Raw genomic sequence first — 17,504 nt, 5'->3', positions numbered from 1 at the left:
TTTACAAAAATGAAAAAACAAAATACTGCTGTGCCATTGAATAAAAGTCACAAATAAAGACAACTCGGATGAATGAACTTCAAATTATTTAGAAAATGTATTTTGTATGTACTTACTGCTGTCAAAAGAGTATGCACCAAAATGTCACATTGACTCACAAAGAAAATGCAATTTCTCCCCCCAATTACAAGAATTGAAAAATCTATTTACAGAAAGAAATGGCATGTTGACAAGAAGGTACACTAGAAACTTACAGTCACAATTATTTAAATGAGACTTCTGTAAATAAAATTAGAAAAGAACTTAACACTCACACTGGTTCTCTTAACCACAAATAGTTTTTCCCCTCAGAAAAATAACCTTGTGCATTGTTTTCATCCACAGTCCAGTCCAGCTTCAAGGCGTTCTCAGAATGTGCTCACAAAGACAAAAAAAAACAAAAAAAAAAGCTCCTCCCTCTAAATCGGTTACAGGTCTGATTCAACAAAAGTGGAACTAAAGAAAGTGGAAACAGTCTTCCCTTAAAACTTATCCTAAAGATAATTTTAAAAAAGGCATTGGAGCAGGGACCGGTGTGCGGAGCGTCCTGCAGACACTCATTTGTGGATCATTAAAAGCTTCATATCCCACTAGTGAAACTGGATTCACATATAGGAAATTTACACTGATCAAAAGAACACACACTTGAGGAATGAACAAAGAAAGAATAGCAGGAAAGAGCTTGTATGGGATGAGAAGAAAAAACACACAACAGCATTGCTTATGAAGAGCTAGCACATCCGGACCGGCACCCCAAATCCATCAACTTCAGCCCCCTGGTGACAAGTAAGAGACGTGAACCTACTCAGGCGGCGAGTTCAGCAGTGGAGCCTGAAACGCAGTACCAACACTTGTGGAGTAATACCACACAGTCTGCTCTCTCTGCCCTAAGAAGCTCCATATAGGGTTACTCCAGCTGTAACATCTCATATTTGATCCACTTCATCCTCGGTTACCTTTAAGAGGTGCCTGTTCTTGGCACAACCCACCCAGAGCATTCTGACATTTTGTGGCGTAAATGTGCACGTTTTATGCTGGAAAGCCACAACGGTGAGCGTGTCTAACTGCTAAATACCAACTATTTTCAAGCTTTTGTCAAAACAAATGGAAGCTGCCGAGTGGAAAAGGACTGAATCAGAGTGCAATGCATGACTGTAATTATTCCAAATGATTGCTGCTTCCTCCTGTTGCCTTTTAGTGACTAATGAATGGAAACTGCAGTGCTTTTTATCAAGGCAGCAAATATGATTTTCCGTTTTTTTAAGCTTAAAATTTGTACAGCTTTTTATCCCCCCGTTTAGGCCTAGCAAAAATGACAGAGGGTTGAATTATCGTCGAAAAAAAATCACCAAGAACAGAACACAAAGAACTATAGAAATGATCCGAGATCAGTGGACCTTCGAACACATCCAGTCCTTGTGATGCCTGCTTCAGGGTGACACTTTGTTTATGAGGTAAGGGTTTAAATTTGGACAGAATGCGTCTCTGGAGTATCTAGAGCAATGTGGGACACAGTATCCCATCTGGGAAAGGTTCACTCCTTCTTTAATCAATTTTTGCCTTTTTGCCATTATTGTCGTTCTTGTCCGTCTCTTCCGCCTCCTCCTGAATCTTCCTCTTCTTTGTGTCCTCCGACTGAGTGGGGTGTGGCTGGAATGTGACAATGATGCAGGTCATGTTGTCACATCCTGTACCGTCTCCAGATGTGTCGGGAGCCAAACAATGGTCCAACAGCTGCGTACAAAAAACCCCAAAAACATTTCAAATCAAATATAATGAAGCCATAGAAGTCTTGGGTGCAAAAACCTTTTTTGGGGTCTCACCTCTTCCACTATAGATGAAAGAGGTCTAACTTCACCACCCTCGTCTGGCTTGAGCCTCTCACTGATGAAGTCCACCACCTCCTGACTGCTTAAAACATTCCTATAAGCACAACAACCAGCAGTTTATGGACTGTATTCCGGCTTCTTTTATAGATTTTTTAAAAAAGTGATTGGAATCAGCTGTCCCGTCTCACCAGATTCCATCGCAGGCAATAACCATGAAGTCATGATCCTCGTTCAGAGTCAGAACTTTAACATCCGGCATGGCAGAAATCATTTGCTCCTCTGGGGGCAGAGCGTCGTTTCTCTTGTAGAAGTGGTCACCTGAGAATCGGGGTTCACGGCAGGTTTGTCATTCCAGATGACACGGTTCAAGTTTAATCCAGATTTATAACCCTTTTAGAAAAGTTCAGGTCACCCACCGATGGCTCTGGAGAGGTTCAGCCCTCCGTTGACTCGTCCATCCATGGTGACCTTTCCTCCAGCGTTTTTGATGCGAGCCAGTTCCAGCTCATCCTCTGGCTTGTGGTCGTATGACATGTCGACGGCTTTGCCTGCAGTAGAGCAGAACCAACGGCTTTCAATTCATGTCAGCGACCTGAAAAGCCTTAAAAGATGAGTTGAAACACATCACAGTGACTGCAAGCCAGGAATCAGAACCTTAAACTGGCTGTTGTGAGAAAAAAAGCAACAAAATGTCACTTTAGGTTCCTCCTGTCATGTGCAAACGCTGCTATCCTTGTAGATTTAACTATTAAACCATAAAAGGCCAATAAAAAAGTTTATCTTATGGCTTCCAAAAGATTTACCCTTCAGGGTTCAGACAATTACTCTTAGGTCTATGATAAGCAGGTGAAGGAAGCAGTAGTTTAGCCTTCATCCTAATATCTGTGAAATCTTTATGTTTATTTACAGCACAATTGCAAAGAAACTTTAAAAAAAAAATAGTGCTTAAGGATCAAAGGGGAGAAAAGGTTCTTGAAAGAGGAAAGATTTACAGCCTTGTTTCCTTTTTTCTATGGAAAAATTCCCCTTTGGTTATTTTTTCTCACTACGGCACCGGGTGAATTTCCCAGTTTGAGATCATTGAAGTAACTTTATCTCTTTCTCAACGCCACTAAAAATGCTGTAAAGCTATTTAAAATTCAATGTGGTTCTTTTTTATTCAATGTTTATGGCACGCGTCATTGTTATTAAGATAACAAGGAATCACATGAGCAGCTATTACCCGTGTCAGGCAGGCTGCAGTGTAACATATGATGATCTAAGCCTAAGGAATGAGTCCGCTTGCATTCATACATCTCCATGCAAACTTTTTGAGTTTGGAGGAAAAACTTTTAGAACTGTAACTTTTCCCCCTTGAGTTCTTCATGCATCTTTTAAACATCTGCAAACCTGGAAAAAACCTGAAGGAATGTTGTAGAGAAGAATGGGCCATGATTTCTACAGGCCAAAAAGATAAAACTGATAGTCACACAAGAAAACTTGAGTTTATCACTGCTGTATAAAATGCTGCTTGATGTTGTTTATACAGATGAAAATATAGGCCTAACGTTGCTCTATTTAATGACTCCGTTTCTTTTTAAATAAAAAGTTACATAAATGTTTACTAGAAGAGAAAAAACGTACATGAAAAAAAAGCTGCTTTTTTAAAAGCATTTTTAACAAAAACGTGAAAGATTTCAGGATTAACTGTAGGATAAGGTTTGCTTTTATCCTATATCCCATTCTGGAAGATATCATTATTATAGGGGTTAAATCAAGCAAGACAAAGTTGCCATTGGCCAGATCGGACTTAAACCCGCAGAAAGCTTAAATGCTCATAGAGCTTTTATGACCATTCCAATTTGTAAAGAAAGAAAACAATTATATTTCAAGATGCTTCATAATCACAAGACACAAATGTGACACCTCATCTGGTCTCAGGCTGAAAAAGCATTTGTTCAGACTCACCACGCTCAGACACCACGCAGCGAGAGTCTCCGGCGTTGGCCACAATCAGCTGCTTCCCTCGGATCAGAGCCACTACAGCCGTGGTGCCGCTGTCTGAGCCGGGCTGGAAGCACAAGACCCATTTGATTTAAACCGATAGTTCACTGCAAGCAGGTACACGTACACTTACTTGATATGCATTATGCCAAGAAACAGGTCGACAGCTTCATTCATCTATGGCATTAAGGTTACAGACATCAGAGGTCAGTGACCCGTTTGTTATTCGTCACTTCAATTATAATAAAAGATAAATTGTCTTCTTTGTCAAATATTGCCAAAGAAAAACAAACAAAAACAATAAAAACACCAATTATTTTATTACTAAACCTCCAGTATATGCCATATCTTTGTGCATCAATAGAAAAACCATTGAAAGCCAGTTGAAATGCGATTCAAAACATTTGTTGACCTCCACGGCTGCCGTTAGAGATCTTGAGGTTTTCTTTGATGCTTTTAAAAGCCATGTTGCGAAAATGAGCTTTTATCACTTGATCCTTTTTCAAGCTAATCCTTTACTAAGCTACAGTGATCTTGAAACAGCAATCAATACCATCATTAACTTTGGTATTTCCTTTTGGAACTGTGACTCAACGTTCACCTAATCGCCTGCACTTCGTCCAGAATGCAGCAGCACCGCCGTTAATCGAGAAGAGCGCATCTCACTCCAGTCATCAGCTCACTAGACTGTCAGTTTTAGAGTTTGCTTTAGACTTTTCTTGTTTATTTTGAAAGCTCTTCAGTGTCCCTCTAGCTAACGTAACAAGATTTTTTTAACCCTTTAACACCAAAACTTTAACTCCAGTGCTTACATTCTTTAAACTACTTTGACTCTTCAATTATGCAATTAGTGTAATTCCAGCACGTTCTTAGGTGGAGAAAAGCAGCTGTGTGGTTATCAAAATGACAATTATGCTAAATGCATAAATGGCTGCAGCGGTCTGGCAGTTCAAAGCGTGTCATCTTGCTCTCACTGGTGACATCTCTGGTGTTAAAAGCTTAACTGTTCATAGCCGTTCTAAAGGCTCGTCTCCAGCATCTGCTTGATGTGCTCAGATCATGACCGTACGTTTTTCTTCATCAGCTCTCAGTTATGGAATAACTTTCCTCCAGAGCTGATTATGATTTCAGACCAAAACTGTTTTAAAGCTCAACTTGAGGCTTCTCTTCTTGAAAAAAAGGCTTTTTAATTCAAGTTTTTATTTGCTTCTCGTGTATTTTATTAGCTTTTTGTAATTTGGAAATCCTGCTTTCCATCCTCTGCTATGCATCTATTTGGAGCAGCTGTAAAAGTCCATCCAGACACCAACCTCTTCTTTACCGTCCATCCCAGGCAGACACATCTCCTCCTCCTCCTCATCCTCAGTGTCTTCCTCTCCCTCCTCAGTATCTTCTTCCTCTAACTCACTGCTGTCACCCTCTTCTTCTTCACTCCCATCCTGAGATAAAAAAAAGAATGTTTAACAGTCAAGTAGCGGGAACTTTCACAGGCTAAATCTATTCTCGTCAGCAGCTCTCACCTCCTCGTCGCTGCCGTCTTCCTCCTCTCCCTCCTCAGATTCTTCACTATCATCGAAAAACCTCGACTTGGAATCTCCAGAAGTCTTTGAGGATGCAGAGGAGCAGGAAGGACCTGCGTCTCCCTCGGTTTTACCGCCCTTCTCTTCTCCATTAGATTTTCCAGACTTGCCAGTGGCAGCTATCACAGAGGGGGAAAACAAACCAACCAACAGAAAAGCCTTCATAATGCGTTACAAGTTTTTTGGCGAGTGGGGTGTTCCTCTTTTAGATCTATAAGCAAACATGATCAAAAACTTGAAACATTCAAATACCACAGAGGTTATGTTTGTACCTGCACTATTCCCTTCACCTCCTGCAGTTCTCCGACAGGCTCGCAGCTTCGCCCCTCGTGTCACTCCATCTCCCTCTTTCTCCTTTTTATCGCTCTCCTCCTCCACTTCTCCATTGAGTGTGTCTTTCTTTTCCTTCTCCTCACCTTCTTTTTGTCCTGAGCCCTCGGCATCCCCACTGGAGCCCTTCTTAGCTGCCGCACTAAAGAATCAAAGCCGATGTTATAAAGCAAAGGATAACAGACAGAGAGCTGCTACATTTCAGGGGCGTCCACATTTAAAATGCTGCAGGAGTGTTGGTCCATGCAGGGACAAAGTGACCTTTTACCTGATGGCCGCAGCATGTTTCAGAGCATTGAGATTTTGTCCGTATCGGACCAGCAGCTCCTCAATCGTCATGGTGGCCTCCTCGTGCAGCAAAGCAGCTTCCTCTGTGTCCACTGAAGACAAAATATCCAAACTGTGGTCATCGCCACAATCCACAATAGTATAACCAAATATAATATATCTATGATTTCAATTATATACTATATCCTGTGTTTATTTTTAATTTAACATCATTTCCAACTAAACTTGTAAGCATTATTTTTTGTAATTATGGACAACACAATGTTTTATTTCTCTTAATTTACTCTGTACTTTTATACAAGACTGTAAATCACATGAATAAGTAAAATTAGGGCTGAACTCACAGTCATCTTCTTCTGCAACCTTTTCAGCAGGTGGGTCCTCCCTGAGTCGTCCAGAAATCTGCACCAGCTCTTTGATGACATCCGCTGTGGTAATCCTGCCGTCAATGGCCAAAAATGCATCCTCCAGTGCCTGGAAATAACAGTTCAGCAGTGTAAGACATGTGAAGCAAGCCGATGATCTCCTAAAAAAAAAATATTGCCAAAATTTAGAACTATGTCCACTCTGGAGCTTTTCACCTTCTGTAGTTTACCGTCTTTGTAGGTCTTCTGTTCTTTGATTATGTCAGGCAGGTACTTAGAACAGTACAGAGCCACTTCTTCACCTAAGCAAGAACAGAGAAGGCTTATTTAATAATAAGTAAATAATAAAAAAAACATCAAAAGGTTGGTATGTGTGTGTACACATATAGCTGTACAAAAAACAAAACCGGAAACAAGAAAACAACAATGTTAATGTACACCTTTATTTAAAAAGACAAGATTTTAGCAAAGAATCAGTGGTCCACTGCAGACAAATAAAAAGAGTGAACTGCACTTTACCTCCATGTCCATCATACACGGAAAACATGGCTGTGTCCACATCAAAGTCTGGAATGCAGTTGTGGGCATCCTGCAATAGACAGATTAGCAAGTTAAAGTCTGACTGATCAAATTTTGATCTGTTTTCAAAGCAATTCCAGTGGTCTTTTAATTTTGATTATGCTGATTTTAGGCAAACCTCAAAAAAACCTGTCGTTTTCCAGAACATAGTTTCTGAAGAGCAGTAGTAGTTCATTAGAAATTCGCCTCAGAGTTGTGGAGGGGACTGTTGGTGCGGAGTAAGCCTGTCTTAATTTCCCATCATCCCTTTGTGTACACTTTCTCGCTGTAGCCAACTACCCCTGATTTAAAATTAATGGTGTAACAACAGTGAGCAAATTGGAGCTGTCAAGCCGTATAATTTTTAGCCAGATGTCAGCTCGAAGAGGAAAACGAAATCTTACATGGATCTATTTGTCTGCAAGTGGATGAATGACAGAGCAGGGGGAGTTTGTGGCTTGCCGTAGTAGCTTCTACGTCACACCTACAACTTTTTCCCCTAACAGCATTTGATGGGAATATTGAACAACTCAGCAATGCAATTTTAAGCCTAATCTTTAGTACAATGCCACGAGAACATGTTAAAAACACAGTTTTCATCAGATTGGGTCTTCAAACATGGAATCCAGGAACCACTGTGAATGTAAACAGGAAACAATCAAGACAGAAACTACAGTCCAGTTCAATCCAGTATCAGGAAATTAGTTACTGATGCCTGTTTAATATCTTTAATTTAGATTGGAGATTGAGTTGCTGACAAGCATTTTTCTACTCCAGATTAAATGATATTTTACCTCTGAAAAGTTTCAATTTCTCACAGACTGCACATAAACCTATTTGAAGGCTAAAATAATTCTGGTTTCTGGATCCACACCGGCAACAGACGTTCAGGGAAACTCCCCTCACCTCGTTACGAGAATTAACTAAATAAACATAGCTTTTTTCCCCCCCTCATGTTTTTTGCAGTAATAAAATTTTCTTCTAACCTCCATAGAGACCCGCCACCCTTGCATGGCAGAGAAGCCGTAACTCATTTTGCTGTTGCCGCCATCGGAGGAGGTCTTGGTGGTGTTAGGCTGCGATAGATATGCCCCCATGCTGCTCGTCTTAGCCTTTTCTGCTGAAAGAAAAACACACGACATCATTAAAGTTACACGCGTCTCTCTGTGGGTTATGGTCACATTCCTGACGTTTTACAAGCTTCGCGTATCCCAGATGCTAGCCAGCTAACGTTAGCCATGGCACAACAAAAAGTAGACGCAGCCTCGAGCTAACGTGATGCTAACAGCCGCTAACCCGGCTCAACTTCGACCACTAACCTCTGCCCCTGTCAGGCCAGCGGCTGCGCAGCTGTAGAAATTCCCAATCCCTTTTACCCAGGCGGCCCACTTACATGTTCTAGCTGAGCAAGATGCGAGTATTACAGCTCCAGGAGACAGAATCACATAAAGATGACTGCACGTGCAAAAGCCGATATCTTCTCCTCTCCGGCTGCTTTTAATTTTTCTTCTTCTGCTTCTCCTTTGATTTCTTCTTTACTGGTTTACTGTTGTGCCTAAAGATATGTGAAGGCTCACTACCGCCACCTAATGGAACGACGTAGTGGAGAAGAAAAGAAACAAGTCTGGGAAATAATAATTAAAAAAACAAAATCTAATTTTTTTAATAAAATTAACCGGAAAACCCTGCAACAATACGGTATGATCGGATATAAATGAATAAATAAATACTATTGATCTGCTATGTTTTTTTCGACTCGTGCATTCACAGCAACACTTAAGAATAAAGATATTCCTTGGCGTTGGTTTAAAATATTATATTATTATCATTATTATTATTGAACGGGAACAGGAGTACAGGAGCCTCATGGAGCGTTTCGTCAGGTGGTCTGGGGAAAATTACCTGCAGCTGAACGTGGCCAAGACAAAAAGAGATGGTGATTGACTTTAGCAGGAGAAAGCCTCCGCCCTCCCCAGTCTGTATCGGTGGGACGGATGTGGAAATTGTCTCGTCCTACAAATTCCTGGGTGTACATCTGGACGATAAACTGGACTGTTCCACTAACACTGAGGCGGTTTACAAGAAGGGCACGAGCAGACTTTACTTCCTGAGGAGACTCAGGTCCTTCAATGTTTGCAGTAGGATGCTCCACATGTTCTACCAGTCTGTCATGACGAGCACCATCTTCTTTGCTGCAGTGTGCTGGGGTGCTGGCATCAAAACCAAGGGCGTCAACAGACTGAATAAACTCATTAGAAAAGCAGGGTCTGTTATTGGCTCAAAGCCTGCCAATCTGGAGGAGGTAGTGGGGGACAGACTACTGGCTAAACTGGGGACCATCCATCCCCTCTTCAGGGAGGTGGACAATCTGAGAAGCAGTTTCAGCGTTAGCCTTACACCCCCGCTGTGCCAGAGAACGATACAGGAAGTCATTCCTGCCATCAGCCATTAGACTTTACAATTCATCTGGCAGACTTGGATGTACATATGATTTTTTTGAGAGTTCTAGAGTTTTTTCGACTGTTGTTGCCAATTACAAGATGCTGTTGTGCTTTACTTTTTTTAAATTGGCATCAATTTTTTTCTTTGTTTAAGTATTTACGTTGAGAAAGAAACATTACTTCATTTTTAGATTTTGTCAACAGCACCATCTTACATGTATTTGGAATGCAAAGTATGTTAAAGACCATTTCATTTTAATTTGTATGATGCAGTAATTGCTTTACACCACCAGGTGGCGGTACTCGGTTGTAAGTGCTCTGAATTAAGACACAAAATAAGAAGAGTTGAACATGGCGCGGGAAGAGAGCCATTCTTCTTCGTCTTTAAAACTTTACGAAACTCAGTTTTTCGGTTTTACCCCACAGACATGCATGCTTCGTATCTTCAGCGCATTCCAGGACAGTCTCTATGAGATTTTACTCGTGGTGGAGAAAGTTTGCGTCAGGCAGCTGAGTAAAGGAGACTCGACCGGGCCTGAGGAGGAGGCGCTCCGGGTCCAGGCCCGAGAGTGCAACCGTAAACTGCAGCAGTTCCTCGACGAGCGCTTCAAACAGCTGTTTGAGCGGATGGAAGCTCTTCTGATGAACAAGTGCTTCACTGTTCCTCCGAATGTTCTTCTACCAGAGGACCAACCGCACAAAAACTATCCCCATGACTTCCAGGTGGGTGAAGAAGTACATGATTTATGGTTTTATCTCTGCGTTTGAAATACCTGTATCTTAATTTGACGCTAGTCTCCTTCCGATTTATGAGAAACTAGCATGATGATGAAGGAAAATAAATGCTACATTTGACTATTGACCCTTTTGCAGGACATTCTGAAGTTGGAGTCCACACTGACTGATCTCCACAAAGCCTACGAGGCAGAGGTGTGCGCCAGACAGGCCCTGCAGGCTGAGCTGGAGGAGCAGAAGGAGGCGCAGAAACACCTGGAAAGCACCTTGTCGTGGATCCAGGAGCTCCAGGCGGCCTGGGCCAAGGAAGGTAACGGGAACTTTCAGGAAAGCTTTCGTCTGGTGATGGAGTCGGTCAACAAACTACAGAAGGTCATCAAAAAAATCCAGGTGTTGAGCTAAAGTTCACATTAGGCTCATGTGACAACTGTAAATAAACAACCTCCTGGATGCATTTTTGTAAACAATTTGTCTTTTCTTCATTTTTTTCCTTTTTTTAACTGTCAATTAAATCATAAATTTGTTTTGTGTATATAAATGTGTTGTTTTTTTTATCTTGATGTATAAAGTTTGGGGATGGCTAAATAAATGTAAGTGGATAAATATTTTACAATGTCAGGATTAAGGTGGCCTCCAGCAGATGGCGCTATATACATGTAAACATCACCTATGGAGTTCTGTACTTGAAACCCCAGAGGAAGTGAAAAATAAAAACATCTAAACATTTGACAGGTGCGAAATATATTTAACTGTGCAGTAATATTTACTATAGAAAAGTGATTTTCTGCCATTGAAGAAAATTATGGGTTTCAATTCTTTAACTCACCAAATATATAAATAATAAGTATAATTATACTTATTTTCTTTCTGAAAAAGCTTACATTTTAGACATTTTCATGGTGATATATTTTGATTCTATTCAAAATATTTGTCCTAAACAATGTATTTGTCATTAAATGTTTCTAATGTACAAACATAAGTTGGGTGATTGTTTTTTCATTACTTTCTGCTACCTAGCATAAGTGATTTCTATTAACCCTTGTGCTATCTTAGATGACCCCACCCTTACATTGACGTGTTCTCCCTACCATGACAAAGGTGGAAAGATTTCATGTAATCCATGGACACCAGTGAAGATCACAAATCATTGAAGAAAAAAGGTTCAGCGCACTGTCTAGTGGGTCTAGATGACCCAACTCCCAACGTTAAAGTGCCCAGGAACATTACACACTGTTAAACATTTCCACAGCTCTGCTTTTCTCAAAAAATTGGCTTTTTAATCCACAGATCTAAATAAACTGTTTTGTTTTCAACAGTTTTCGGTTTGATTTGTATTTTGTTGTTAAAATTATGTTAAAATTGAGTTGAGTCTTAAAATTTGTTTGTACAAACTGGTTTTTCATTCTAACCAGTAGGGGGCAGCATTTGCATATCATAATCACAATTCACTACCTTTGCACGCTCACCTTAAGGGCTATACAGACTGAACTAAATTGATTTTTAATGTTTTTTCTTTTAAAATTCTTAGAGTAAAATCATTTTGATACTATAAGAATACTTGAGTCTGAAGCAGGATATTTACTTTCTGTAGTATATGAAACAGACTTCCAAAATCTTTTGATTCTCTTCTTTCTGAAAGAATGATCCAAATGAAGAGGTAAGATAATTTCCTCTGGTTTTCTTCCTTCCGACTGTCAAGTTTAGCTTCTGTATCTTTATTTTAGATAAATTATCATTAATTTATGGATTCAGTACACTAATTCCTCATTTCTGATTTAATAAAACATTACTGATACAACTGTGCCTCACATTTTATTATTTGCTTTTTTCCCCTTGAACAAGGCCTCCAGATTTGGAGGGTGGAGTCTTTTACAGAGAAACTTGTTCGCTGAGCAGCCAGTTCTTAATTTTAACCGTCACAAAAAGTCCCCATTTATGAAATAATTTGAAATACAAATGTCTCTAAAGCTGAGGAAATCTTTTCAAATCTTTTTCTAATATCAATTCCTTTTTTTTTTTAATTTGTGGTCTGAGTTGATAAGAGTCTTAAAATGTTTCTGAAAAAGACGATTGCTGCTGTCAGAGTCAGAGCCAGGCTGAAGTTGTGTTGAAGGCCTGGCATCCCAGGCTATATGTGTGTGTTTGTGAGTTTGAAACATGTAAAAGATGTCATAAACTAACAGGACCCAGCTGCATGCAGCGCTTCTGCTCACACTTCAAGTTTATGTTTGAAGCCCAGTGAGGGGAAAAAGAAACAGAAAATGAGCGTTTAATGAGCAGGAGGTGGTGCCAAACGCACGTCAGTGAACCAGTTTAAAAAGCAAAAAGTGTTTATATTGGAGGAATGGGACAATAGGATCTCAAGCAGAACCTTTTCAGAAAATACGCTTTAGAACTTCACAATTTTAAGCATTTCTTACAGCATTGTTTTATTTTGTGTGGTTTTTTTTGTGGTCTTGATAACCTGCAAGTCTTTGCTTCTCTGAAATGTTGTTACTACTGTTTGTTTTGTTTTGTTTTAGCAGCATTTTAAAAGAATATACTTTGATTACCTGATTCGGAAGAGAGAAAAAAGGACATCCTCTAAATGTTGCAAAGGTCTCATTGACCTGCAGTTTGTTTTAAGCCAAATCTGTCACCTTCTTCTAGATTTGTGCCTTAAAAGTTTTAGCTAAAACTGTCAAACTAAATGATGTGTTACAATGTAATTGCTTAATGGGAAATGATTTTTTTGCGGGGGAAAAAGTGTTTCTGCAGATGTTTCAGAATAAAAAGCCAGCAGATCTGCAGTAGTAGGAGTGTGTCCGCCCGTTAGTACCTGTTGGGAGTGAAATTCTCCAGAGCGTGTGAATCCACGTTTGTGTGTGAGTGAAGACAGCATATGGACACTGCCCTCCTTCCTGTTGGGAGGGGAACAGCGTAGCTCTCTGTGAACCACAGCTTGACCCCTGACCCCTCAGGATCACACAATGAAAGCAGGAGGCACACAGAAACACAGACTTGGATACCTACACACACGCTCACAGATATATGTCCACTCTCAGCCAGCCAGCTGTCCCCTGACTAAATGTCCCACATAGAGACAGAGAGGAGAGGAGGTGAGAGTGACAGGCGAGAAGGCCGGCAGGATTGTTTTCTCAGGCTGTGAAAGAGCCACTCTGGATTCTGACTTTATTTAAACCCACGTGTCACCCAGCAGGGAAACCAATACAGTCCAGCAGAACTGTGTTTCCTGCTTTAAACGAGTGTAGGTTACAGTGATGTCACCAGTTTGGAGCAGAGCCATTCATTTTGCCAGTCATTCACGTGGTCACATGTTTATTGCGGGCCTCTGTCGTGATGCTGGTAACATTTTTTTGCAGTGATTTTGACACTGGGAAGTTTTTTTCCTGTGTGCTTTTGAGGGAAAAAAATAGCATCTTTGCACATTTGCTCATGTTTGCAGAGTTTGTACAATTTGTTCTCACAAAGACTGCATATAAACACTAATCAACATGGTTTTGCTTATTCAAAATTGGCATCATCCTGTACTCTAAGTGATACAAATAGACATGATCGACACACGTCTGCTTCAACTGAGTCATCAAGTTTCTTGTGAAGGACGAAGACTCCCACGTGGAAGTAAAAATAAAAACAATTAAGGCCTTCATGACAAGCTCAAGAACATCACTGAGTCCAAAGTTTGGTATTTAAGCACAAATCAGATCACATGAGGAGTTTAAAGGGAACAACTGTTGGAAAAGAAGAAGCAAACGCCTGGGATGAGGTTGTTTCCTTGTAACAAACATCTTAAAAAAAACATTATTTATACTTCATCCACTGCAGCGATGGCAGCCTCATTCATCAAACATTTACAACACTAAACAAAGATAACCCTACTTAGTACAAAAAGGATGACAATTTTAGGCTAGAACACTCATCCAAGTGTACCTGATCCTATTTAAGTAATTGCTGCCTAAACCTCAGGAGAGGTCTTTGGCAGCAACAGTTGCAATCAAGTGTTTGAAATGTTTGGTAATGAGTCTTTAACATTACTGTGAAGAAGTGTTTGCCTATTCTTTACACAAGACTTCATTCCAGCTACACTTAAGTGTTTGAGCATGAACAGCTGTTTAAGGTCAACGCAACAACAAAATCATACTTCAAATGTGCACCGTGACTTGGTCACTCGTAAACACAGCTAACGTGGTTTAATTAGCGATGATCAGTCAGTCAGGTCCTCATCTCCAGGGTAACCCCAGACCATGACACTCCCACCATCACGTTGGTTAGCCGGTACCCTTTTTTGAAAGTGATTTAGCCCTTGAATTATAATTTTTTTTGTTAGCATTGGCTTCGGTCAAGGAAGTCCCCTCATGACAAGATATTACCCTCTTTCTTAGTAAAAATCCTGGTAGCTAAGAAAAGTCAGACGTGGAGCTCTCACGTTGATCTGGATTTTTTCAGGATCTCCGGATGAGTTGCCGTTGCTGTGCTCTCCGAGTCATTCCAGCCTCTCATTGGAAGGTTCTTCAATGTTCCCAGATTTTTCCATTTGATTTCGATGGCCCCCTCCTTGGTTCACCAGACTCCCAAGGCTTTAAAGTAGAGGCTTTCCAGACTGATTGATGTGCTTTTTTTGTTTCCCACCTGTTATTTGTTGTACATCTTATTATTTCCCACAGGGTCTGGCTTTTCTTCCTGTTTTGAAATTACAAACAACATTTTTTATTAGAAATATGTGTATGTACTCATTTTAGATTGTTTTTACCATCTTTTACATGTGATAACTTTAGTAAATATATTTTAAAAAAGAGGGGAAAAGGCTCAGGACATTGGGGATCTTTTTTGGTTTAAAGACCAACTCCAGTGAAAATTGTGTTTTTTTTTGTTTTTAATATGTTCTTGTGGCCTTTTTTTCCTTATGATGGAGGACATTTACAAAGAAAATAAAGCTTCTAATTGCATTCCTGAATATTTCTTTATTCAAATTGCTGTGAATCAGGAGCAGACAAAATTTTTTGTTTAAATAAGCTTGCAAGTGTGACGTACAAGTTACCACTGCAAACCACAACTCAGAGGCAATTTTCTGCTGAACTACTGCTGCTCTGCAGAAACTATGTCCTAGAAGTTAACACAATTCTTTTTTTTTTTAATTCTGGCTAAAAACAGCATAATCACAATTTAAAGACCACTGACAACACTAAAACAAGGAGTGTCCAATTCCAGGCCTCAAGGGCCGGTGTCCTACATGTTTTCCAACCAACCTGCTATTGAAGGTCCTTATTAGCTAAACACACCTGATCCAGGTCATCAACAGCAGTTAAGGCAGGATTTTTGGAAAACCAGCTGGAGACCGGCCCTCGAGGCTTGGAATCAGACACCCCTGCAATAGATCAAAAGATGATTGGAGTGGGACTTTAAAGGTTCCGCTGTGCCTGAACGTCCACCATTCACCCTGGTTCTGATAAAATGTTACTATCAATGAGAACTGAAGAAAACCCCCATGATGACAAGCCTTTATCATTCCTACCATCTGTTTAGGAATACTACCATGCAGTATGGCTTGGATAAGACTTTGTTACATTCAGCACATCATAGTCAGAGGTGTCGAGTATCCAAAAATTGTTCTCAAGTGTGAGTTGCCTCTCTTCAAAATTACAGTATTCATGTTGAAGTGTTTGACTAAAGTTGGAGTAAAATAAATCAGGAAAAAGAGAACTGAGTAGCGTTTGAGGAAATCTGTCAAAATCTAACATTCATGCTCAAACTCTACTATAATGTTTGGAAATAATTGAATTATAAAGGAACATCCCGTCGCTAACAGAGTTTTTGACAATGACAAAGGCTTTCACTAGAGCGACTTATGGATACACAATGCTGAATATCTTTTAGGACCTATTGGCTTCTACAAAAACAAACAGGTTAAGCATGCAAGGCCTGCCAAATCCAGCTGCTTCTTATTGCTGTAATCAGCTGCAGTCAGTCTGAATTAGCAGAAAGAGGTCCTTGCTATGTCCCACCACCACTCTGACCACTCTGCAGCTCCAAACTCCACTCTCCTGTTGGGTCATCTTTAAAATGTTACAGTAAACTTCAAGTCAAAAACGTAATGCAAAACATGTCTGACCCAGATAAACGCCATTGGCCGTCATTTGATGTTCCCCACCCACAGTCACTCAACCTTCACTAACTTCCAGATGTCCTAAATCCTCCACTCTTTCTTTGTGGGGAGACAAAGCAGTCAACAGTCAGTTTTTACCTATCAATACAGCACACCTCCTTCCTCGTACTCCACTGGCATTGTCCTCTGAACGTTGTCGCGCTGAAAAGGGGGAGCTACAATAAGAGAACAAAAAGGAGATAAAGAGAGGAGCGCTGGAGAGAACAGAGGAGGAGAAAAAGCAAAGAAGTGAGGTGAGATGAGAGGCAGAAGGAAAGAAAAGAGGTAAGGAGGAGCAGAGCAGCAGCTGGCAGGTGTCAGGAGTCACAAAGGACCATCTGTCCATCGAGTGCCATCTCCACACACACACACACACACACACACACACACACAAACACATACACACTTTGTACTTAAGATGAGTTTCATATCCTTTGCTGCATAAGTTGCCAAATATGTGTTTGAATCCCGCATTGTTTTCAATATTTTCATTTAGCTGAAGGTTTCCATCTGGACAGAGTACTCCTGACAGTTCCAAATTTGTCGAGAAGAAAATGCAAGATTTTCCAAACAGACAGTGTGCTTAGTTGCTTCTTCTTTTTGGGGGGGGGGGGGGCTCAAGTGCTTTTCTGCTGCTAACCAGGAAAACACGAACACACACTGTGGTGACCCCCTGCCCTTTCACCCCTTATAATCTCTCTTGGGAGTTTTCAAGAGTGTGAGGAGCTCTGAGACGACACATGTTAAAAACTTCACACATGCACCACCTCGGCACTCTCCCTCGACCCCTGCATGGTGCACCAAAGGGTGAAGCCTACCTGCACATCTATGATTACTACTTTACCATTTATTGAAAAGTACTGAGCAAAAATAAGAAGTCATTTTTCATTTCTAATTTTTGAGGAAGTGACTGTGGTCCACAACTAAAGATGAATTAAAATCAAAATGCCTAAAGCATGCACACTAACGCACTTCTGAAAAGAGACAGATTTCAAAGTGTCTTTAACTGTCTCTGAGTCGCCTCCGTGTCTAGACAGTTGTACATCTTTGATCATGTGACCAAAGTTAAAGGGAGATTCAAGTCTGGGCAGTTAGCAAAGCTGGGTTATAATAATGACAAAGAAGTGTTAATCCACTCAGTCATTGAGAACGACAGAGTTTAAAAGCACCAGACACGACAAGCATCAAGTCTTGGTCCATAAATAAAAGAGATT

At 40.5% G+C, this 17,504-nt stretch overlaps 2 protein-coding genes and 1 long non-coding RNA gene across 5 annotated transcripts; 1 reads left to right on the top strand and 2 right to left on the bottom strand.

Moving 5' to 3' along the window:
* Window positions 1-73: 73 nt before the first annotated feature.
* ppm1g (protein phosphatase, Mg2+/Mn2+ dependent, 1G) lies at window positions 74-8,566 on the bottom strand. Of its 3 annotated transcripts, none has more exons than XM_004067369.5 (14): window positions 8,366-8,566; window positions 7,959-8,089; window positions 6,934-7,003; window positions 6,631-6,716; window positions 6,394-6,523; window positions 6,030-6,141; window positions 5,704-5,903; window positions 5,372-5,550; window positions 5,162-5,290; window positions 3,816-3,918; window positions 2,285-2,416; window positions 2,057-2,186; window positions 1,863-1,962; window positions 74-1,773 (listed from the first exon to the last, which is right to left on the bottom strand). In XM_004067369.5, exons 2-14 carry the CDS (start codon window positions 8,067-8,069, stop codon window positions 1,585-1,587), a joined length of 1,671 nt encoding a protein of 556 aa, XP_004067417.1. In that variant the 5' UTR covers window positions 8,070-8,089; window positions 8,366-8,566; the 3' UTR covers window positions 74-1,584. The 3 variants fall into 3 exon arrangements, with proteins under 3 accessions (XP_004067417.1, XP_011490570.1, XP_023809309.1); XM_011492268.4 differs by having other exon boundaries at window positions 7,959-8,092; window positions 8,366-8,550; XM_023953541.2 differs by having other exon boundaries at window positions 8,292-8,467.
* A 1,157-nt stretch (window positions 8,567-9,723) lies between these two features.
* Window positions 9,724-11,127, top strand: mis12 (MIS12 kinetochore complex component). The gene is made up of 2 exons (XM_004067247.5): window positions 9,724-10,136; window positions 10,287-11,127. Exons 1-2 carry the CDS (start codon window positions 9,765-9,767, stop codon window positions 10,548-10,550), a joined length of 636 nt encoding a protein of 211 aa, XP_004067295.1. The 5' UTR covers window positions 9,724-9,764; the 3' UTR covers window positions 10,551-11,127.
* A 2,322-nt stretch (window positions 11,128-13,449) lies between these two features.
* LOC105357343 (uncharacterized) lies at window positions 13,450-16,541 on the bottom strand. The gene is made up of 3 exons (XR_911314.4): window positions 16,390-16,541; window positions 15,428-15,513; window positions 13,450-14,828 (listed from the first exon to the last, which is right to left on the bottom strand). It is a non-coding gene; the product is annotated as an uncharacterized LOC105357343 (long non-coding RNA).
* Between the last annotated feature and the right edge of the window lie 963 nt (window positions 16,542-17,504).

Source organism: Oryzias latipes, chromosome 3, assembly GCF_053564925.1.
Source record: "Oryzias latipes strain Hd-rR chromosome 3, Olatipes_Hd-rR_3.1".
NCBI classification, from domain to species: domain Eukaryota; kingdom Metazoa; phylum Chordata; class Actinopteri; order Beloniformes; family Adrianichthyidae; genus Oryzias; species Oryzias latipes.
This window is presented reverse-complemented; position numbering and strand designations above follow the sequence as displayed.